This window comes from Syzygium oleosum, unplaced genomic scaffold (genome assembly GCF_021117445.2).
Source record: "Syzygium oleosum isolate NSW1041296 unplaced genomic scaffold, Sole_v2.1 Sole_v2.06, whole genome shotgun sequence".
Lineage (NCBI taxonomy): Eukaryota > Viridiplantae > Streptophyta > Magnoliopsida > Myrtales > Myrtaceae > Syzygium > Syzygium oleosum.
Window position 1 is genome coordinate 12523631 of NW_026607490.1, and position 23014 is coordinate 12546644.

The 23014-nt window shown below is 42.6% G+C and overlaps 5 protein-coding genes across 5 annotated transcripts; all 5 read left to right on the forward strand.

Annotated features, from left to right (window-relative positions):
- On the forward strand, nucleotides 1-4769 carry LOC115682867 (major allergen Pru ar 1-like). Its single transcript, XM_030607224.2, has 3 exons — nucleotides 1-140; nucleotides 3889-4009; nucleotides 4384-4769. Exons 1-3 carry the CDS (start codon nucleotides 84-86, stop codon nucleotides 4671-4673), a joined length of 468 nt encoding a protein of 155 aa, XP_030463084.2. The 5' UTR covers nucleotides 1-83; the 3' UTR covers nucleotides 4674-4769.
- Nucleotides 4770-12608: 7839 nt separating this feature from the next.
- On the forward strand, nucleotides 12609-13172 carry LOC115682899 (major allergen Pru ar 1-like). Its single transcript, XM_030607256.1, has 2 exons — nucleotides 12609-12792; nucleotides 12883-13172. Exons 1-2 carry the CDS (start codon nucleotides 12609-12611, stop codon nucleotides 13170-13172), a joined length of 474 nt encoding a protein of 157 aa, XP_030463116.1.
- A 3137-nt stretch (nucleotides 13173-16309) lies between these two features.
- LOC115682896 (major allergen Pru ar 1-like) lies at nucleotides 16310-17326 on the forward strand. Its single transcript, XM_030607254.2, has 2 exons — nucleotides 16310-16661; nucleotides 16801-17326. Exons 1-2 carry the CDS (start codon nucleotides 16478-16480, stop codon nucleotides 17097-17099), a joined length of 483 nt encoding a protein of 160 aa, XP_030463114.1. The 5' UTR covers nucleotides 16310-16477; the 3' UTR covers nucleotides 17100-17326.
- Nucleotides 17327-19362: 2036 nt separating this feature from the next.
- Nucleotides 19363-19791, forward strand: LOC130138513 (uncharacterized). Its single transcript, XM_056312737.1, has one exon. The coding sequence runs from the start codon at nucleotides 19363-19365 to the stop codon at nucleotides 19789-19791; it is 429 nt and encodes a 142-aa protein (XP_056168712.1).
- An 881-nt stretch (nucleotides 19792-20672) lies between these two features.
- On the forward strand, nucleotides 20673-22118 carry LOC115682894 (leucine-rich repeat extensin-like protein 2). Its single transcript, XM_030607252.2, has 3 exons — nucleotides 20673-20719; nucleotides 20855-20939; nucleotides 21056-22118. The coding sequence occupies exons 1-3, from the start codon at nucleotides 20702-20704 to the stop codon at nucleotides 21835-21837; spliced, it is 885 nt and encodes a 294-aa protein (XP_030463112.2). The 5' UTR covers nucleotides 20673-20701; the 3' UTR covers nucleotides 21838-22118.
- Nucleotides 22119-23014: the final 896 nt, after the last annotated feature.

Genomic DNA, 23014 nt, shown 5'->3' on the forward strand with positions numbered 1-23014 from the left:
CACCAAGCTCAGAAATCTTCCTTAAACTCCAGCCACCTTCATCATAGTTTCATAATTTTCTCTAGCTAGCAACAAAGTTATTCATGGGTGTCTTCACTTTCACAGATGTATACACATCCACGATTCCTCCAAAAAAGATTGTTCAAGGCTGTGACATCCTGAAATTTGCCCATTTGGGATTTATGAAATGAGTGGTTTTATGAACATACTTGTAGCTAGGTCTCGCTCGGAATTGGCAATTCCTGGGATATTAACCATTAGGAAAGGGCTAATTAGGAATTTAAATTCGTGCGACTAAAGAAATTCGGTCGTGAACTGACTTTCGACCATAGAATCATCGAGGTGACATTTTGAGCCAATGTAAGCCGATCTTAGGATAGTTATGGGCCGGTTCGTCATTGTCAAACGAGTGGATCATGGGTGATTCCGTTTGACCACGGGGTGAGTTGACGAACGATCCAGAACCTATACCGAACGATCGCGCCCGTCGGAACTAGCGATCGATTCTCGCGATTACATTGACAACCGAGGTCGTCACGATCCGAACGAACTTGCACGTGACTTGATTTAGTATCAGTCACGGGTCGAATATGCGAATTTTCCCAAAAGCCGCCCGTTAGTTCGAGACACGCTCAAGTTACGTTATTTAAAATTCAGTTATTAAATTAGAGATCAATTTGGGCATGGAAAATTTAGGAAGTCACGACAGGACATTTGGACGACGTTGTTATTAGCATGTTTAGTCTTGGATTTTCTCGGATCCTTCAGAAAAATGCAATTTTGGCGAGAAATGAGGAAAGTGACCATTTTACCCTTGGCGATTTATAAAGGGCAAGTTTTAAGAGGGAGGGGCATTTTGGTCATTTTGCCCTAACTTTTGGTTGGACAATTTTGCCCTTAGAATTTTATGAAATTCCCAAATTGCCCTTGGATATTTTTGGATAAAATTCGATCTGGGCCGTCGATTTCAAGATAAGATCGAATCTGGGCCGTCGGATGAAAAGTAGAGAGAAGGGCATTTTGGTCATTTGGCAAAATTGGGTCAAAACTTGGGTTTTAAGTCAAGAGGCTCTCTCTCTCTCCTCATTTCCTCTCTCTCTCATCTCACAGCACCTCTCTCTCCCTCACCCACCGAGCCAGCCCCCTCCCTTCGCCGAGCCGCCGCACGCCGGTCATCGCCCGACCGGATCGCCACCGCTCGCCACCGCCGCTTGCCGTCGCCACCGCCGAGCCGCCGCCGCGCCGATTGCCGTCCCGTTCCACTCTAGTCGAGTTAGTCTAGAGTCCGGTAAGTCACAATCTAACCCTTGCCTAGGACATCGGGTATTATTGGACTCGTTTATACGCGGTTTAGGGTAGTTTAGGGGTTGATTGGGGTGTTGAACGTGGTTGTTGGTGGCTGATTATGGCTGTTAATGGCTGTTGCGTGTTAGATTAGACGTCTGGAAATGAGTTTTGGCAGTTGAAATTCGGTAGAAATCAATTGGGGTTCGAATCCTTGAGGTTTGGTGTGATTCTCGGATTCGTGGTGACTGTACACGTCCGGTTTGCTATTTTTGTGGAGAATTTTGCGGGCCGAATATGAGGAAGTTTTCTTCATGAAAGTTTCTCCCAACATCTTGAAGTATAACATATTTGGAATTTGGAATTTTTGGAGGCCATTTGGGTTGCACGAAAACCCATTTTCACACCGTGTTGAAACTGCCCGGAACACTGTTCATCCCGACCTTCTTGTCTTACCGAATTTTTATAAAATTTTTCAGAGCTATTTTCAATAAACTTCCTTCACAAAATTTGTTTCCAACTTTATTTTCTATGACATATAAAAATTTCAAGGCTTTTCAAGGTGATTTGGGTATTGAAAGAAATGTATTTTGAGGACAAAACGGTCTGTTAGAGCGAACTGATTTTGGCCTGACTTCGAGGGACAAAAAGGCATGGTTGCAGATTGAATCGGATTTCGTGTTCTTCATAAGAAATGTTTATCAAGATATTTTTTTATGATATATCAAAATTTAGAATTTTTGGAGTTCGTTTACTATTTATTTTGATGGGATTTCGGTCACTGTACAAACTGCCCAATTTTACCCCGATTCTTTGGATGTTCATTTTTATGAGCGAAATGGTGAGGGTGTCGAGGTTGATTAGGTGCTGCCTCGTGACCGGAATTTACGCTTGAATGTGTGTTATATGAGTTGATTTGAGGATGAAATGAGGATGTTTCGAGGCTGGAGTGAGACTGAATAGAGTGTCGGACGTTGTGGGATGGAATTGGCGAGCTTAGGGCTTGATTTAAGGACAAATGGTGTCGGTTTGGTGTGTGGTAGTATGGCTGGATTGTGGTGTTTAATATGCTTGGAAATGTCGAATTTATGCCTATGAACGTGGCTGTGTTTGTGGGCTCATGAGTGGCCTTGTGTGTTTATTGAACCGTGATTCGATGGATTGAAATGTGCTTTGTTGTGTGCACGCTTGGGCCAGATTGAGTTAATTGTTAAATTGGCCATATAGAATGCTTGGTGAGCATGAATTGTGTGAGAATTGATGCGTGCACGGGCCACGTGTGATGGGCCAATTGTGTGTGGCAAGTGATTGTTGAGCATGTGCATGAGCAAGAGAGTGAATTTGGTGTGGCATGTGCGATCGTGAGAATTGTGTCGTCCTGAGGCGTGTACTTCAACGCGGGACAATGCCCGGTATTATCGGAAGACTGCCAACCTAAGGCGTGTACTTCAACGCGGGTTGTGCCGTAGGTGGTGAGTGTTGAGCCTGAGGCGTGTACTGTAACGCAGGCAAGAGACATGGCCTGAGGCGTGTACTGTAACGCGGGCCGAGGAGTGCTGGAAACATGGCCAACCTGAGGCGTGTACTTCAACGCGGGTTGTGCACTAGGAGAATGGATGTTGAGCCTGAGGCGTGTACGGTAACGCGGGCAAGAGACATGGCCTGAGGCATGTACTGTAACGCGGGCCCTGGTGTGTTGTGATGAGTGGGTCGCAGTGGACCTGAGACGTGTACTGTAACGCAGGTCACTGACGAGAGTTGTGGAAAAAGATGTGATGAAACGGAAACAAATGCATGAAATGTCATTAGAACGTGCATGCGAGTGGAATAGTGCTATTGTAAGACTAACGTGCAGGTTTCGTGTATTGAGAATCCGGTAAGTACGATTGTGTGGACGTTGTTTGTGTGTTGCTTGATTCGGTGTCTGGACTTGTCTGGAATACATGGTAGCCTAGATAAGGTTTAGGTTGTGTACTTATTGAGAAGTGTCCTATGGTTGTTTCAACCAAACCATTTCAGAGCACCGCCCGAGCCATGAATCTTCCGCCGCCGTCGCAGCGTTTTGGGCTGTTATGCACTCTGATCATGATGTTGTAGGATAACCCGATCGAGATTGAGGCCGATTCAGAGTCGTCGGATAAGCATGTGCTTGATGAGGATTCGGATGAGGATTCCGAAGAGAGTGAGTCAGAGTGGATGCCATCTAGAGGGCGTAGAGATTAGTTTGGAGCTGAGGAAGACTTTGGAAATGTCCCATTTTTGGTGTAGTGCTTATCCAGGCTACTAATCTTTTTGTGATATCGGTGGTTTGCAGTTTAGTTGTTCAATGTGCATATTTTGCTTTGTGGTTTGTAAATGGCGATTGTGGCATAAGTTTAAATTGTAAATGGATATTGTACTTGGGCCGAGGTATAGTACGTGATTTGGTGGTTTGGCAATTTATTCTCCCTAGTACCCTTGGTAAATCATTGTCTGGGTGTTTGTTGTTTCCGCCGCGATTAAACTTTTATGGGTTCATTTGGGTCGGTGACGTTCCTGGGACGTCGCACTAATTCGACCAAAGAAGGATGTCGCAAGCTCGATGGGGTTCGGGGCGTGACAAAGGCCCTCATTGTGGACTCCCACAATCTCATTCCTAAGCTCATGCCTCAATCCATCAAGAGTATCAACATCGTCCAAGGCAATGGAGGGGCCGGGAGTATTAAGCAGATCAATTTTATCGAAGGTAATGATTATGAGACTTTGCTATTGCTTCTACCATTATTAAGGCACAATCACCTTTCTATATGACTCCTATGTATTTATGTCATGACAAGTTTTTAGACTTTGACAATGAAGCGATTTCCATAGAAACATCAAGAAAATTCTTTTCCCATTGTAGTAGGCTTCGTTAATCTTGGTTTAAAAATATATTCTAAGCGTTCTTATCTGGGAATTCTTGCATAATTATCAACTCTGTTGTTTTAATAGATGTGTCCAACTAATTCATATAAAAAAAACAATTCTCATCATATGATGTAAAGGAAAAAGTTCCTTTGTGAAATTTCATTTACTAAGTGTACAAGATGTAGTGTTAATCTGTAATGTTTTGAGATGTAGGAAGCCAACTTAGTAGCATGAAGAATCGAGTGGATGAGCTGAACAAAGAGACGTTCACATACAAGTATACTATGATCAATTTGATGGATAAATTCGAATCTATCGCATGCGAAGTCAAGTTCGAGCCAACCCCAGATGGTGCGAGCAAGAACAAGATGACCAACACCTACTACACCAAGGGCAATGTCGAGCTTAAAGAAAAGGACATCAAGGCTGGAAAAGAGAGAGCCTTGGGAATGTATAAGGTTGCGGAAGCATACCTCCTTCAAAACCCTAATGCTTATGCTTGATTCTTACAAATAAAACTCTTAAATAAGTTTGGAGCAACCTTCTCCAATAAGTACTTGAATGGTTAATAAGGATATGTACTTTGCACTTGGTAATTGTTTGTGGGTCAAATCCTGTAATGCTTCCTTCCGTGAGTCACTCACAGGTGTTTCATGTTGGGAATCGAGCACCGATTCCAGAAAAATAACCCAAACAAACGATCCTCACTAGCAGAATATAATAATAAAAGAACATAATCGAAAGAACACACCAGAGAATTTGCTATCGAAGTTCACCCAAACCTGAGCTACATCTCTGCGCAGAGGCACTCTGCGAATCCACTAGACTTCGAAGAAAGTAGGAATACAATTATGATCTTCTCTCATGATCGGAGCACAAAGAGATTGAGAACAATCACAAAGAAAAAACTCACTTTTTTCTTCTCTCTTTTCTTTTCTCTCTATTTTCTTATCAGCGCTTGACAGCTAACTTCTATCAATGGCTGATATATAAAGCGTAGCTTTTAACCTAAAAGCAAAATTAATAAAAAAGATAAAAAAGCCCTTAATAACAATATTTGGCTTCATCCTCCAACAATCTCCCACTTGAAGACAAATACACCCGATGCACCAAGCAACTTTGCATCCATCTACTTCAAAAGCTAGTAACCTGAACTTGTGCTTCTGCGATACTCCTCATCAATTAACATGGAGTAATACCAATGGTAGTAGTACAGAGAATAAGTTTCTCTCTGTCTACTACCTTGGTAAACATATCAGCTGGATTCTTCAAGCCATCAATCTTCAGAATCGTAACTCATTATCTTTCAATGCGACTGATGAAATGATAACGCTTCTTGATATGTCTAGTTCTTGAGTGATAAGTGCATTCTTTGCTAAGTGTACTGCACTTTGACTATCACTCCACAAAGTGTGCTCACGGCTGCTTTCGATGTAGCTCCTCCATGTAATCTTGTAACCACATGATTTCCTTGGAGGCTTCCGTGATCGCCACATACTCTGCTTCTGTCGTCGATAGAGCCACTACTTTCTGTAGTTGAGATACCCAACTCACTGCAGTACCTGCAACTGTAAAGACATATCCAGTGGTACTTTTACCACTATCTCGATCACCCGAATGATCTGCATCCACATAACCCTGCAACTCTAGAGATGTCCCTCCATAACAAAGAGAGTAATTTGATGTACCTGCTAGATATCTCAATATCCATTTTACTGCATTCCAATGCTCTTTGCCCGGGTTCTGCAAATATCGACTCACAACTCCCACTGCCTGTGCAATGTCTGGTCTCGTGCTCACCATGGCATACATTAAACTTCCCACTGCTGATGCATATGGGATTGCCGCCATCTCATCTTTCAAAGCCTGAGTACTCGGACACATATCCTTAGAAAGTTTGAAGTGACTCGCTAGAGGAGTGGCAACTGGTTTTGCCTTATCCATGTTAAATCTCTTTAACACCTTCTTCACATAGTCTTCTTGCGACAACCACAATTTCTTATTTTTTCTGTCTCTGATGATTTTCATGCCTAAGATATTCTTGGCCTCTCCCAAGTCTTTCATAGCAAACTGCGATGCCAACATCTTCTTCACTTCTGCGATTCTCTTTATATTGGAACTAGCCACCAGCATGTCATCCACATATAAAAAGAGATATACAATATCACCATCGCTATACTTGTGAAAATAAACACAATGATCAGCTTCACAATGTGCAAAGCCTTTTTCTTCCATGAAACCATCAAACTTTAAGTACCATTGCCGCGGAGCTTGCTTCAAGCCATACAAGCTTTTCTTCAAGCGACATACCATGTGCTCTTTACCTTTGACCTCAAAACCTTTAGGTTGCGCCATGTATAACTCTTCATCTAGGTCCCCATGCAAAAACGCCGTTTTCACATCCAATTGCTCGAGATGAAGATCCTCCACTGCAACTATACTCAGCAAAACTCTTATTGATGTCATCTTTACTACTGGTGAAAATATTTCGGAGTAGTCAATTCCTTCTTTCTGAGAAAAGCCCTTGACCACAAGTCTCGCTTTGTATCTGATACTACCATCTGCTTTATTTTTTATCCTGTACAACCACTTATTTAACAAAGCCTTTTTACCTGCAGGCAACTCTGTTAACTCCCAAGTTTTGTTCTGAAGTAACGAGCTCATCTCGTCTTTCATAGCACGCTCCCACTGCATGTGAGATGTGTCTTTCTTTGCCTCATTATAAGTCTCCGGTTCTCCTGAATCTGTATATAAGACATGGTTCATAACAATATTAGCTGATGGATCAAAAATTACCTTTGGCTTTCTAACTCGTGTAGACCTCCTCAAGATAGGTACTTCAGGGTTGTCAGTATGTTCTGGATCACCGCGTTCCTCTTGAACTCCCTGTTCATTGATAATAGGTTCATCTTGAACCTCCCCTTCAGGTACATTTTGATTCGCTAGAACTATTTTCACAGGTATTGTGTCTAGCTCAACATATTCTGGTTTTACTGCCTTCTGATGCTCCATCTGATGATCCTTGTACATCTTTTCTTCATGGAATACCACATTCCGACTGCGGATGACTTTGTTATTTTCATAATCCCAAAGCCTATAGCCATACTCATCGCTACCATGTCCAATAAAGACGCACTTCTGGGATTTAGCATCAAGCTTCTTCCTATCCTCCCTATCAATAAGAGCATATGCAATACAACCAAAAACTTTTAAATATGAATAATCAATCTTTTTACCTGACCACTGCTCTTGCGGTATTTCTCCTTCAAGCGCACTAGATGGACTCCGATTAATCAGATAAACAGCTGCATCAACTGTAGCAGCCCATAAGTGTAGCGAAAGACCCGCATGTAGCCTCATGCATCTCGCACGTTCCAGAATGGTTCTATTCATCCTCTCAGCTACACCATTCTCTTGAGGAGTTCTAGGAACAGTCTTCAACCCGTGTATACCTTCTCAGCTCAAGTATTCTGCAAATTCCTTACTCGTGTATTCACCACCATTATCAGATTTTAGAGCTTTAATTTGATAACCTGTCTCTTTTTCTACCATGGCCTTCCACATTTTGAACATCTCGAATACTTCTGATTTTTCTCTGAGAGCATAGACCCAAGTCTTTCTTGTTGCATCATCAATGAATGTGACAAAATATCTCTTACCACCATAAGAGAGTTCCTGAGCCGGTCCCAACACATCCGTATGAACCACCTCTAATTTTTTACCTTTATTCTGTCGCCCATTCAACTGAAAACTAACTGCCTTTTGTTTTCCATAAATGCAACTCTCATAGAAATCTAATTCAACTTTCTGCAAACCTAGAAGTAACTTCCTTGAGTGTAACTGCTTTACACCCTTTTCACCAAGATGTCCCAAACGATAATGCCAAAGAGTAGACAAATTACCTGTAGCCACTGTAGTTGCAACCATATCACAGATATTGTCTCCCTGGAGAAGGTAAAGCGTACCTGTACGTTTTGCCTTTGCTACTACTCTTGCCCCTGAGGTTATCTTCCACTCTCCGCATCCAAAGGTTGTTACCAAACCCTCTTGATCAAGTTTACTAGTTGAGATCAGATTTTTCTTTAATTCTGGGATATGTCTAGTTTCGTGCAAAACTAGACGTCCTCCACCTGAGATGTTCATAATCACAGTTCCTTTTCCAACAATTGGACACATGTGGCCATTTCCCACAACCACTTGCCCAAAATCTCCACTGGCATAATCAGCAAATATGTCTCTTTGCGAGGTGCAATGGAAAGAAGCACCGGAGTCAATAAACCACTTGTCTGTCGTCAAGTCATACCCTGCAGATAAACACAAGTTCTCTAGCGAAGGTTCATCGCTAACCACATTAGCTCCTTGATTCTCATCCCGCTGCTTCTTTTTGTAGGCCTCACATTGAAACCTCCGATGTCCAGTCTGGTGACAAAACCAACACTCATCTTTGCGACCTCTCTCTTTCCCTTTGACTGTGATCTACCGCGCCTGCTGAATTTTCCTCTGCTTTTACTTCTCCCACGGTTCTCCACTGCTAGTGCCGTGGAAGATGTAGATGGCGAAAAATTATTTCCACCTGAGACTTTTCTTCGCATCTCTTCATCCATGATACTACTCACAGCATCATCCAGAGTCAAATCATCCTTCATGGTGCTTGAAATTCCCTGCACTGCGGTGTTGTAGCTTTCTGGAAGAGAACATAAAAATAATAAAGCTTGAAGCTTCATATCCAGATTTATGCCTGCGGATTCCAACTGACCTGTGACTTGCGTGAAACTATTAATATGCTCTGCTACGGAACGTCTATCAGATAACTTCATATTAACCAACTTCTTCAGCAAAAATACCTGATTTGATGTGGATGGCTTCTCATATATATTCGTAAGAATATCCATGGCTTCTTTTGCAGTTTTTGCTTTCGCGATGTGGTACCCTGTCTTTTTCGTCAACCCTAGACGAATCGCACCTAATGCCTTTCGATCAAGAATTTTCCATCCTGATTCTGCTGTCGGATCCACTTTCGCTATTTCAGGTTTCCAACCCTCAAGTGGTGCATAGAGATCTTTATGATAAAGATAATCCTCGATTTGGAGTTTCCACCATCCGAAATCCTGCCCGTCGAACTTATCGATCCTGATTTTATCTTCTGCCATATCGTTTGCTTTCAATCAAAAGTCACCGAAAAACCCCTCGATGTTCTCAATTAACCAACCAAGCTCTGATACCAGTTGTTGGGAATCGAGCACCGATTCCAGAAAAATAACCCAAACAAATGATCCTCACTAGCAGAATATAATAATAAAAGAACATAATCGAAAGAACACACCAGAGAATTTGTTATCGAAGTTCACCCAAACCTGGGCTACATCTCCGCGCAGAGGCACTCTGCGAATCCGCTAGACTTCGAAGAAAGTAGGAATACAATTATGATCTTCTCTCAAGATCGGAGCATAAAGAGATTGAGAACACTCACAAAGAAAAAACTCACTTTTTTCTTCTCTCTTTTCTTTTCTCTCTATTTTCTTCTCAGCGCTTGACGGCTAACTTCTATCAATAGCTGATATATAAAGCGTAGCTTTTAACCTAAAAGCAAAATTAATAGAAAAGACAAAAAAGCCCTTAATAATAATATTTGGCTTCATCCTCCGACATTTCACTGGATGTTACTTGAAAGGAGTTTTCGTTTCACATTACCGACAGCAAAAAGCTACTTTAATTTGGATGTCAATAGTGGAGACAGTCCTTTTCTTTACTAAGTCACTGTCCGTCCTTGTGTATGTGTATGCTCAAGATAGCAATAAGGGGCTCGTATTGTAATTATTAAGTCCAACATTAAGCATTAAGCTGAAGAGAGAGAAGGGAGAGAGAATAAGACTCGGCCTTGTAAGCGCTTGCGACATTCTTACCTAGACAGGGTCGACAGGCAATGAGGAAGTCCCAGGGCTGATGCTCACCTAAGGTCAGCCCAAAGTGGCTGAGCGTACGTCATAATTTGTGGCAGCGGGGTGGGTTCGCGAAACCTCTACCCATGCCCTCATCCCATAATTGGTCAAGTCCAATTCAAGACAGATATTAACAACTCTATAGGACCATTCAGTTCCGACGCTCAGTGGACACTAACATGGAATTCAAGCATAGCTTTATGGAAGCTTGAACTCTGCTTATCTGAAATTTGACTATGGGTACGAGATTATTGTCATTCGACGCTCCAAAACTTGGCTTGATAAGTGTTTTTTTTTTTTTTTTTTTTTTGGTAAAGGTAATAATATGTATAACTTTTCAAAACACCAAATACAACCTAAAACTTTGTGCCTGTGCTACGACAGTTTTTGTTGATAGTTTTTTTGATAAGTGTTCTTTTCGACAGTTTCAAATAATTGGTAACTAGACTTTGTGCCTGTGCTACGACCGATTGGGTTACACGGTTATTAACAATGGTTTTAAGAAACTATCAACAATTCCTTGGGGAAATGACTCTACGAAATGTTTAGATTTTGAGGAGCCATAAACCTGGAATGGTCACAAGAATATCGGCAATCAGTATCTGAGAATTGAGTTAAGATAACACTACAAAGTCTTAACAGGAATATCATTCTGAACAGGACAAAGTCGCCAATTATAGTTTTTGCGGATGCATTTCTGAAGCCTGGAAATGCCTTTTAGTTTTTCTAATCCAACCCTGAGCAACGAATTCAAACATTAATGACCAAATATTCTATTCTAGCGTAAACAAGAAAAAAATAACCCACGGAGCTTATCCTTTAGTTTTCTAGTTCGTGTGATACAGTCTACAAATTAGTAATAAGTCCTTTTCCTCGTTGGAAATTTGGCAGGAAATATGGATTTCTAGGCATGTAAGTCTCTGCTATGTAGGACGTTGCCATGATCTTATTAAGGTAATCGAGTAATTTGGCCGAAAAAAGGTATGAAAGCTATCTTCGGATATGAATAAAGACATATAAAGATACAGTAAATAGGAGGAGTTGGACTTAGCATTCGAGGGCTGTAGTTCATGTGCTTGGATTGGATCGGATCGAATGCGGACTAATAAGTCATTGGTGTAGCTATGGCCGGCGACCGGCCTAAGAAGAAGGAAAAAGAAAAAGAAAGAAAATAGGGTTAATACCACAAAAAACCCCAAATTGGTACACATGTGATAAATTTACCTTAAAATAATTTTTTAAGCACCAAAAATACAAAACTGGTACACATGTGACAAATTTACCCTCCATTTATTCTCGTTAAATTTTACAGTTAAATTACTGAGTTGAATGACACGTGGTAGCTGATGAGTATACCAGTTTGAGGTTTTATCCTCCGTTTATCACAGGTGTATCAATTTGTGATTTTTTATGGTCTAAATTCAATTCAACGGAAACTAATTGAGAGTAAATTTGTTATAAATGTATCAATTTGAAGTTTTTTATGATAAAAAAAGTTAGTTTTGAATAAAATTGTCACAGATGTACCAGTTTGGGATTTTTTATGGTCAAAAATTAGTTTGGGATAAATTTATCACAAGTATACTTGTTTGGGGTTTTTCGTTGTATTAACTCAAGAAAATAAAAAAAGAAAAAGAAATAAAAAATAATTAAAAATTCGATTTTTTTAAATATTTTCATAAGAACAAACGTTTGATTAATGAAAGACCCGAGCCCGAGCACCGAGGATCCGCGCACGGCCTTTGTGGGCCCGGGCTTGAGTGCTGGGGACCAAAGCTCGAGTGTCAGGACCCAAGCACTGCTTTTATGGATCCGGGCTCAGGTGTCGGGGCATTGGACATGGGTACAGGGCTTTGGGCCTGGCCTTGATGGACCCGGGCATGGGCATTGGGGTCCCGGGCCTAGTCGCCGAAGACCCTAGTACCGATATTTAGTCATATTTTGAAAAATGTTTACCTACTTTGTCAAAGAGGAAATTATTTTTTTGAATTTAAGCATAAGTTTTCCGTTAACTCATTTTCCTTAGCAAACTAAACGCTGGAAAATAAGGAAAATGATTTTTTTTATAATATTTTTCACAAAATAAATGTAGCCTGACATTTATTGTTTTTTTTTAGTTGCCATTGTGTTACTTGAACGACGAAGGCTATGAACATGAGAAATGCTCCCTTTTGGATTCTAGTGCTCTCTCTTCATCTCTCTGTCCTAGAGAATGAAACCCTAATCCAGCTAGCGAACTCATGATGTTGGAACAAACAAAAACAAACTCATGATACAAAACATGACAAAAGGTAGAATGGTTGGTGCTTTGCTAGTTTCACGAGTCTAAAACTCATCAGCCAATGCGAAACACTTTGGAAAAATGAGGACTCCTCCACTCCACCCTATAAATGTATCTTGTTCTCGTCTCTTCTATCCCAAGCTATCAAACGTCCAGAACCCCACTCTCTTTGATCATATTGTTCCATATTTCTCTAGCTAGCAACCAAAAAAAACATCATGGGTGTGTTTGCTTTCACAAATGAATACGCTTCCCCAATTCCTCCGGCACGGTTGTTCAAGGCCCTAGTTTTGGACTCACATAACCTAATTCCCAAACTCATGCCTCAAGCTATCAAGAGCATTGACATCATCCAAGGCGACGGAGGGGCTGGATCTATCAAGCAGATCAACTTCATTGAAGGTAATTACACAAATGGGCCATTTCTTTCTAGCTTAACGTATATTATGGCATATAAAAGTACACCGTGATACGATCTCCTATTATATACAGCTAGTCAGCTCAAAAGCCTGAAGAATCGCGTGGATGAGCTAAACGAGGAGACATTCACGTATAAGTATACTGTGATCGATCTCAAGGAGAAGTTCGAATCTATTGCTTATGAAGTCAAATTTGAGCCAACACCGGAAGGTGGGAGCAAGAACAAGATGACGAGCACGTATTACACAGAAGGCGATGTCGAGCTCAAAGAAGAGGACGTTAAGGCAGGCAAAGAGAGAGCCTTGGGAATGTACAAGGTTGCCGAAGCTTACCTCCTCCAAAACCCCTCCGCTTATGCTTGAAACTTAAGATGCTCTCTTTTAAATAAATTTAAGAAGTCCCGTCAATAAGTACTTGAGATATTTTCTATCTTCCGTTAGAAGTATCCGAGTTCCTTTACTTCTTTGTATGCCTACTGTAAACGTCCCTCAGATTTGGATGGCAATAAAGAGACGTACTTTTTAACACAATTGCAAGCGATTCCTGTGATTGCCTTGTGAGAGGAACTATTTGTAATGTTAAATAGCTGTAACGAGCCACAGAGTCAGCTTTCGGAATCTGAGCCTATACCCAGTTTCGTCTCGCAGCCAATTGAGTAGAGCCAACATTAAGGCTTGGGCTCTAGGCCCAGTGGAGGATTGGACGTGAACTTGTCCTATAGCAAAGTGCTTTCAAGATATGGCCCATGGAGTCACGTACAAATACTGCTGATGATTTCTTTGATATGCACCATCCATTGAACTCAATCCTATATTGAATTTTATGGGCTATTATTTTTCTTTTATATAAGTGAATAAAGTGAAGACGAGAGAGGAAAAGGGTGTGAATTGCACTTACCGGTGGAAGCCCACCCGAGCACGTAAGAGAGGCCAAGAGCTTAAAGAACTCAACATTCCAAAATGAACAACCTTAGGAAATAGTCGAATCATGTTACAAGCCATTCAATTCATTTATGCGTAGTCGATTTGCGACTTCGATTCACCTCAACCCTTCAAACACTCGCACCCATCTGTCAAGGGTTTCGTCCTTCAACAATGGGCTTATAATATGGTTCGCGGTTCCTAAGATTGACCATTTTGAAACAAGCACATTAGGCTCTAAAATTACAGCAAGTGTATATCGATGGCCTCTGATTTGATTCAATAGCTTGAACCATGAAAATTTACTGCTCTTTCATAGTAAGGTTCAGCAATGTCTGCCAACTTAATTTCTCAAAAAACCATGATCTCCCCAAATGCTAAAGGCCTCTTTCCTCCCCCGTCCCAAACTTTTGTTCATCGCCATAGAGATAGAGAAATTTGGTGTGAATCTTTTTTATCAATACTATGGTCTCAACGCCCACTGCGTCATACACCCGATCCCGATGGAGGAAGTACATGATCTGTAGGTCCGCGGTCGACCCAATCTAGTTGATTGGTGACTAATTAAGATTGTGCGTGAGTGTTGCTCAGAGCGACAAGAGATGTGATATTGATTTTGGATCATTCCTTTGTTTAGTAACCCATGGTACCATAGTCACCATTAGGGGTGAGCGTGGTCCGGGCGGGCGGTTCCCGACATGGAACCGGGAACCGCCCACTAAGGACCGGTTCAGAGAAATTGGAACCGGGAACCGCCCATTGGTTCCATGAATCCACCCGGGAATCGGACTGCCGGTCCGATCCGGTTCCCGGGTGGGTCCATGGAACCGGTCCCACCAAGTTTCACGCAAATAGAGGTGACCGAGAGTAAGAGGGAGAGGCGATGAACGGCTAAAAGCGCGGCCGTGAGTTAATGGGAGTTGAGAGTCGAGTTTTAGGCTCCGTTCGTTTGGCGGAAAATATTCTCCTTTTGGAAAATATTTTTCCGGAAGTCATTTTTCTGAAAAATGTTTTCCCGGAACATAATTTTCCGATGTTCGGCGACCAATATGAAAAAGTTTCGGAAAATATTTTTCGCCGGCGGCGCGGTGGCAACGGCGGCCGCGACCAAGGCGATCGGCGATCGGCGGCGGCGGCGGCGGCGGGCCGCGCCGGCGGCGGCGGCGCGGGGGGACCCGGCGGCGGCGGCGGGCGATGTGCGGCCGGTGGCGCGGTGGCCGACGACCTTAGTGAAGAAGAAGCTCCGGAAAATGATTTCCGCTTTTGAAGAAGCGAAAGTCATTTTCCATAGACTTAGGCTATTTTGTGAGGGGGGGAAGGAAAATATTTTCCGGGAGAATATTTTCCGCCAAACGAACGGAGCCTTAGATTATGGATTTTATGGTTTTCATTTTTCTAAACATGTTTTCTTTTTTTTTGTTGGTCAAAATTTTCCTAAAAAATTATATATATTACCGGTCCAGTCCGGATGGGCGGGTAGGCGGTTCCACACCTAAAACCGGGAACCGGACCGGTCCTCACGAGAACCGCCGGTTCCGGGCCAGTCCGATCCGGTTCCAGGCGATTCTCAGTTCCTTTGCACACCCCTAGTCACCATTAAGGGAAAATTTGTTCAAAAAGTCATAAATCTATTGCAATTTTGCCAATTGAGTCATAAACCTTTCAATTTTGCCAATTGAATCCATCTAACTAAATTTGACCTGAAATCGCTAACATAAACGCCGGCCATCCTACGTGGTATAGCTGGCGCTGATATTGACAATTTTTAATAATATTTTAATATTTTTTTGAGTTTTTTTCCTTTTCCTTCTTTTTTTTTCTTTTTTCCCTTTTCTCTTCTTTTCTTTTCTTTTTCTTATTTATTTTTTCCTTTTTCTCTCCGCCGGCCTCCAGTGAGGGACGCCCTCACCTTAGCTCACCAGATCAAGGACGATTGTTGCATCGCCCGCCAAGGTGAGGCGACCCTCGCCCGAGGCTGGCGACCTTCGCTGGCCATTGATGAGGCCCGACGGAGAGAAAAAGGAAAAAAGAAAGAAGAAAAAGAAGAGGAGAGGAAAAAAAAGAAAAGAAGGAAAAGAAAAAAAAAGGAAAAAATTAATTAAAAATTCAAAAAAATTATTATTACAAATTATCCACGTCAGCGCTGGTTGTGACACGTATGACGGCCAGCGTCCACGTCAGCAATTTTCGATCAAAATTAGCCAGATGAACTCAATTGGCAAAACGTGAAACAGTTTAGAACTCAATTAGTAAAATTAAAAGATTTAGGATTGAATTGACAAAAGCGCAATAAGTTTAATACTTTTTGGATAATATTCCCCTCCACTAAACAATTAATACAAAAGAGAAGAAATCTAACTTTTGACGAAATTTATACCCCATCGTCAAAGAAATGCCATTGCTAAGCAACCTCGTACCTTCCAATGTGCCCCACCCTTGAGCGCGGAAGCTTCATTCCATCTCTATCGAGCGAGCAGTCCTCGAAAGAAAAATAAGGGTTCGAGAATAGAACAATCTAGCGCCGCGTTGAATTGGTCAAACGATTTGCGCAGACATAAAGTCCCAATCTATTTATATTCCCTTTCATACATTGGAGACCACCAGTAGGTTGGATCCAATCTCATATCACTGCAAAGACCAGCGTCCTTTCATTCTTCCCAATTTTGATCTCCAATCTGAACTCCTTCACCGAAGTTCAGTCGATCCATTGAAGCTCTTTCTCTCTGTCTGTCGAATTTTCGGCTATCATGGGCATAACTCGATACCACCACACGTTCCGGGCGCAGGTGACCCCGGCCAGGATGTTCAAGGCCTTGTTCCTCGACTCGCACAACCTCTGCCCGAAGCTCATGTTCGCGTCCATCAGGAACATCGAGTTCATCGAAGGCGACGGGGAGGTCGGGAGCATCAAGCAGGTCAACTTCACCGAAGGTAAGAACGAAAGTCATATCTTGATTCATATTGATGGTCATCATGACCTGTGTTGTGTAGTCCTATTCACAAGTTAGATATCAGAAATTTTGAATTCTTGAGGAGTAACAAGGAACCGGGTTTCTTTCGGAATTCGCAGCTAGTCCGTTGAAGTACATGAAGCACCGGATCGACGCGCTCGACAAGGACAATCTCACCTGCAAGTACACTCTGATCGAAGCCGAACCGCTGATGGAGAAGCTCGAGTACGTCACCTACGAGGTCAAGTTCGAGCGATTCGGCTTCACCGGGTGCATCTGCAAGCTGACCAGCGAGTACAAAGCCAAAGAGGGCATTGAGATCAAGGAGGAGGACATAGAGCATGGGAAGGACAGAGCAATTGGGATGTATGAAGTTGTGGAGGCCTACCTCATGGCACACCCACATGCCTACGCTTGAGAAAAACCAGATTTTTGGTTCCTCCCTTTGTTTATTCTGCAAGTAAAAAGTAAAATGGTCGCTTATTGAACAATTCTTTAAGCAGATCTGGGTTTGTTTGTTCATTCAACAGTGTTCTTGTTCCTGAGGTGAGCTCAAGGGGAGTTGTCATGTGAACTGAGATTTGATGAATCTGGGTTCAGTATTATGAGTCATCTGACTATGAATTTTACTCTGCAATTACTCAAGTTGTCAAGTTATCAAAAGAAGCATTTTTTCTGCACATTTTAGAGAGAGAGAGTGCCGTGGAAGGGAAGGCGCTGGCGGCTAAGTTATTGGTGGCTGGAGTTTCATTTCGTTATAAATTTCACTTTTTTTGGGCAAGTTGCTTTGACACAAGTATCATGTGATCATTTTCAAGAATTAGATGGTGATGGGCCTAACAAGACTGTTTTTTCTTAAATTGTAAGGGTTCCCAGTCACAAGCAGCTCCTCAAAAATGTGAGTATGGCAAAAATACACCCAATTAGTTTATTCAAAGCCCGCCTCCACAAAAGAAAAACCTCAAGAGACTTATAATGAAAAGAAGTCTGTGTTATCCCCTCCTTTGAGGCTATTACTCTAGAATGATTGGAAGTTTTGACTGAGATGGCCTGCCTTTTTTGACTCAGCACCCCAATTCTTTGAATTAATAAAGAAATAACATATGCCAACTATTTGTCAAATTTAGTGCGGACTTTGATTGAATTTGAGTCTATCTGTTCTTCTTCTGCTGGTAAAAACCATATACTGTCACAGATGGTTTTACCTAACATCAGCATCAGCTGTATTTTCTTACAGTTTCAATTCTAATCCATTCCAGACAAGACTATATTGGTAATTTGTAATGTTCTTGTAGGACAGTTCTCTTCGGTAGAAAAGTTTAAACTCTGTGAATGGGTCTTCGAAATTTTCCGCACCCTCACAAAGCTCGAGAAAGGCCACTTCAGTTGATAGCACTACACACAAAGCCGGGTGTGGTCATGATTCAGATTCATCGCCTTAAAGAGGATGGTTCCGTTTCTTTGAGCGCCACTTCTTTTCCAGTTAACACTCCAAAGTTCTCTGTGTTGTGATTTTGGAGATAAAAATATAGATCGCTGGCCTTCAAGTCATGTTAATTACTTCAGGGGGGTGTCATGCAGCATTCGCCAGTAGTATGATTCGGCGAGATGTTTCCTGGGAAAGGATTGAATCTTTGATTTTGAGATCGGTATGAGGCTGCTGGCAATGACAGCTCCCCGTCGACATGTAATCTCAGAACTATGTGAATATGAACTGTCGGAGTGACCGTGAGCAGTTTTATGGAGTATGCTGTGCTGAAAAAGTTAGTCTGTAAGCCATGTTTGCAACTTGTTAAGATTAAGCCCTCGATGAGCTGAGGAAAACATCTTTTCCTGTTCAATCCCATTAAACCACCGGGGTGAATAGAACCACAGAGGTTTCTTTTGCCCTTTTTGACATTTTTCTTGTGCAAGATTCCATGAGACCACAAATCCATGATCGAACTTGTCCCCGCTGATATATTTCACAAAATTTCCCGAATAGAACCCACAGATACTAGCAATGGCCACCCTCCAATGTGGCTTTTTTTTCATAAAGCACACAGGTCCAAGCAATCATAAGGGAATCCTCATTCATTCACTGTAGACCAGGGAAAGTATTCTTCCCATTCTCAGTCAAAGGTGTCCCCAGCAAAAGGGTTGAGCATGATGACTGTATTAGAGGTTACCCAAATTTGATACAGAGACTCCCCCTGCACTAGGATTTCCATGCATGTTTCATTGTCTTTCCCATGAAACAATGCAAATGCTATTGAAAATACGCATCCTCCTGGCTCCTCAACAATCTCTAGTTGGCTTTAAGTCCCATGTTTACCTAATATCAAGTAATTCTGGTCTATGAGGGCTATTATTCCGTTCAGATTATGCAAGCAATTGATAGCATCACCAACTAGGCCAAAATAGCTCAGGGCCTCTCATACATCAGGTGAAATCAGCAATTTCACAACATGACCCGATGGTCTAGGTTGCGAATGATAACCATTCTGTTTCAGAAATCAATTTATAGTTCTATTTCTGTTCCTGGACAAGTTTTTAAGCAAAAAAACACGTTTGATAACAACACAAAATTTTTGTTTTCGAAATAAAAATTTGTTTGATAACAGCACAAAATTTCTCCCTCTCAGGTGACTAGCGAGTGGACAGTGGGCAGATGGCGGCGACAAATGGCAGGGCGGCGGACAATGGTAGCGAACAGCGGGCAGCGGATGGCGGGGGGAGGCGGCAGCGGACGACGATGTGGCCAGTGCGGAGAACGACGGCTGGAGGCGGCCAACGTCGGACAACGGGCGACGACCAATGGTGGGAGGGGGCAGCGAACGGTGGGCTACGGACGGTGGGGGGAGGCAACGGAGGATGGCGATGCGGCCAGTGCGGAGGACAGCAGCTGGAGGCGGCCGGCATCAGGCAACGGCGGGAGGCAAGCGATGAGCGGCGGCGGGAGGGGAGCGGCGGCGGGAGGAGAGCAGCAGGAGGAGGTGGCCGGCAGGCAGCGGGTGGCGGCCCACAGTGAGCGATGGCAGGGGACGGCGAATGACAGGAGGCGACAGCCGGCAAGTGGGCGGCAATGGGCAGTGGGTGGGCGACCGGCTAGTAACGAGGGCGTGCAATGAGAAGAATTTCTCATTTTTGTTCCAGAAATAAAAAAGTAGAAAATTTTTACTTCTAATTTCTGTTCCAAACCTATTTTTGTAATTAAAATTTACTCCAGAAATTGAAAAATGAAATTGCGTTATCAAACGGATTTCTGTTCCACACTTATTTATGAAACAGAAAAATAAAATTAGAATGATTATCATTCGCAGCCCTAGTGTCCAGAAATTTCTGGTTCAAGCGGTGCAGGAAGTTCATGGACCCGATGCCAGCCGGGGAATCTAACCTTCCAATCTGCATCAAACTTTATGACAAAAACAAATGATGGCTTTGCACATCACAAACCCTCTTAATAATGCATTAGGGACAGGTTCCATTTTTTCGTTACTATCAATTTGAGGCATAGTGTGAGCTTTTCTTGAGACACAAGGATTCCCTGAGCGTGCATATCCATCATGCTCGACAAAAGCCACTTTCATCTCTTTGACTGATGAAACCATATGCATCTCACTGATCTATCTTCTGCAATCCGCACCATCACTTTAATCCTTTTTTTTTCTTTTTAACTTTTCTTGTTATTTATCGCTGGTCGGTTTTGGATATCGTACGTGCACTCACACCCCCATCAATTATAGATAGCCACCCATCTTTAAAAAGCAAATTCTCTTTAGCTCAACGTTTCAGGGTGCAAGCAAAAACTGACCCTTTCTTCAACATTTGACAATGACATGAAAGAAAGAGAGAGCACAAGTAATATCGATTTCCCTCACACTCCGAGAAAAGAGATTCCTTACATGTCCCACACACTTTTGCCTTTCACATATTCCCCTTCTGGGTGCACAAATAAATGCCACCTATTCTGATTCTCTCTTTACACATGCCCATTCACCTCCTCCTCTCCAATCTGTTCTTCATCCCAAGCTTTGCCTCATGATTCCAGAATTGGAGGTATTGATGCTTCAGGAGTCCATTCCCTCAATTCATCTGTTTCTTATTTCCCCTTTGGAAAAAAGTTTTGATTTTGTTAAACATTGGGTTTGTGCTCTCTAATGACGCAAGTCTTTTTCATTCGTGTCCGCACAGAAGCCTCGGGTCACGGAGATAAATGTCCGGATGGACTGTAACGGCTGTGTGCAGAAGATCAAGAAGGCGCTACATGGCATTAATGGTAAGTGCAATCGAGAATTACTAAATCATCAGCATCAATTTCTTCATTTCTTCTTTCATTTATATATCTGACTTTTGTTCCAAGTAAAAGAGTTTGCTTTGCCGTCAAAATTTCAGGTATATATGATCTCCACATTGATTTCCCACAACAGAAATTGACAATTGTTGGTTGGGCTGATCCTGAGAAGATTGTCAAAGCCATTAGGAAGACCAGAAAAACTGCCACCATCTGTTCACATACAGAGCCATCATCAGACCAACCTTCTCAGCCCACAGAACAAGCCCCCAACAGTGGCGCCCCACCGCCTACGGAGGCAGCAAACCCTTCCCAACCTGAGGCCCCGCCATCAGAACAACCAAAGGAACCTCCGCCTCAGGAAAATCCGCCGCCGCCGCCGCCTCAGCAAGCGGAAAATCCGCAGCCGGATGCAAATCCGCCTCCAGCCGCTGCTGCCAACCCTCAAGAAGGCCAACTGCCTCCGCAAGAAAACCAGCCACCACAACCCTCCATGCCTAAGGAGGTAGGCGAGGTTCACACAATATACCATCACCCCCCGGAATATGGTTACAGATCATACGGCTGCAACCGCAGCTACAATGGCCACTACTACAACTACCCGAGCAGCAGCAGCCACCAAGCATTTCAACACGAGCCACCGCCACTGCCACCAGCGCCGGTCTACGTGACTCACAGCTACAACACATACAGGCCGTCACCTTATGTCACCGAATACGAGTACGTGAGATCACCACCACCACCACAATACAACTACAGTCAATACCGGAACATAGACCACTATGGGGAGGAGTCCCCCAGCAGCTATGCCAGCGCCGCTGGGAGCGGAAACATCACTTCGATTTTCAGCGACGAGAACCCGAATGCTTGCAGAGTGATGTGAGAGGATTGTCTTGAGGGTGATTGGCATGATCAAGCAACGCACATGGACCGTTCTTCGCCTTGGACTCAAAGAGGGTGTGGCAAAAGAAAAAAGGTTAATCCAAATTAGGAATAATTTGTAGGACAATAAAATTTGAGTGGCCGCAGTATTTTGGTGGATTAGCATTTGAGGAAAAGAATGAGATTCCAAGCTTGTAAGTGCAGGAAGAATCGGACATACAATGAGAAAGTTAAAAATGAAACTTGAAAGTCTAATTCAATGCCGTAACCATTTCCTTTTTCCTGGAGAAAGAATCTGATTCCGTGGGCACACATATACTTCCTTGGACTTCCATTTCTGCTACATGATAGACTACTTCTGTCATTTTAGGCAAAAGCTTCATGCGAGAAAACAAGTGGAAAGATCCGGAATTATGCGCGGCCTTGCCATGCTAGACCACGGACCTTAGAAAATCAAGCGCTGGGCCGTTCGACGACCAGTGAAGGACCGCCCTGTGTTTCTATATGCAACAGTGATTGATTGATTACTTTGGCAAATAAACTGGTTTGGACTGCTCGATAAGCATTTCTAAACTTCGCTATGAATGGGAAGAGGTGTTCTTAGTGTTCTTAATGTGTAATAGATAACATAGAACCAGCAGCTACCTGAAGGTATATGCACAAAACAAGAATGATTGAGAGAGTAATCGTGTAGATTCTGCTCACGGTCCATATATGCAGAAAAGGTTTTGGTATTAAGATCTGGCCAAAGATGACCGAAGTAATCCTATCTATCCTGCTCACCTTCTCTTACTTCATTGAGATTATGGATTAGCTTTCACGACACTGCATGTTCATATGAGGAAATATGACACAAATGGCCCTTGAATTTTGGCCTAATACGGGATGTGGTCCCTGAACTTTAGCCCAATGTGAAATGTGGTCCATAAACTTTCAATTTGTTCAATATAATCCCTAAACTTTCGGTACATATTCAATATACTCCATGAACTATATGAAAATATTTAATATTGTCCATAAACTTGAATTGATGGAAGGACAACATTGAACATTTTCATTTTATTCAGGGACTAGGTTAAACATGTATCGAAAGTCTAGGAACTACATTGAACAAATTGAAAGTTCAGGGACTACATTGCATATTGGACTAAAGTTCAGAGATCATATTGAACAATTTA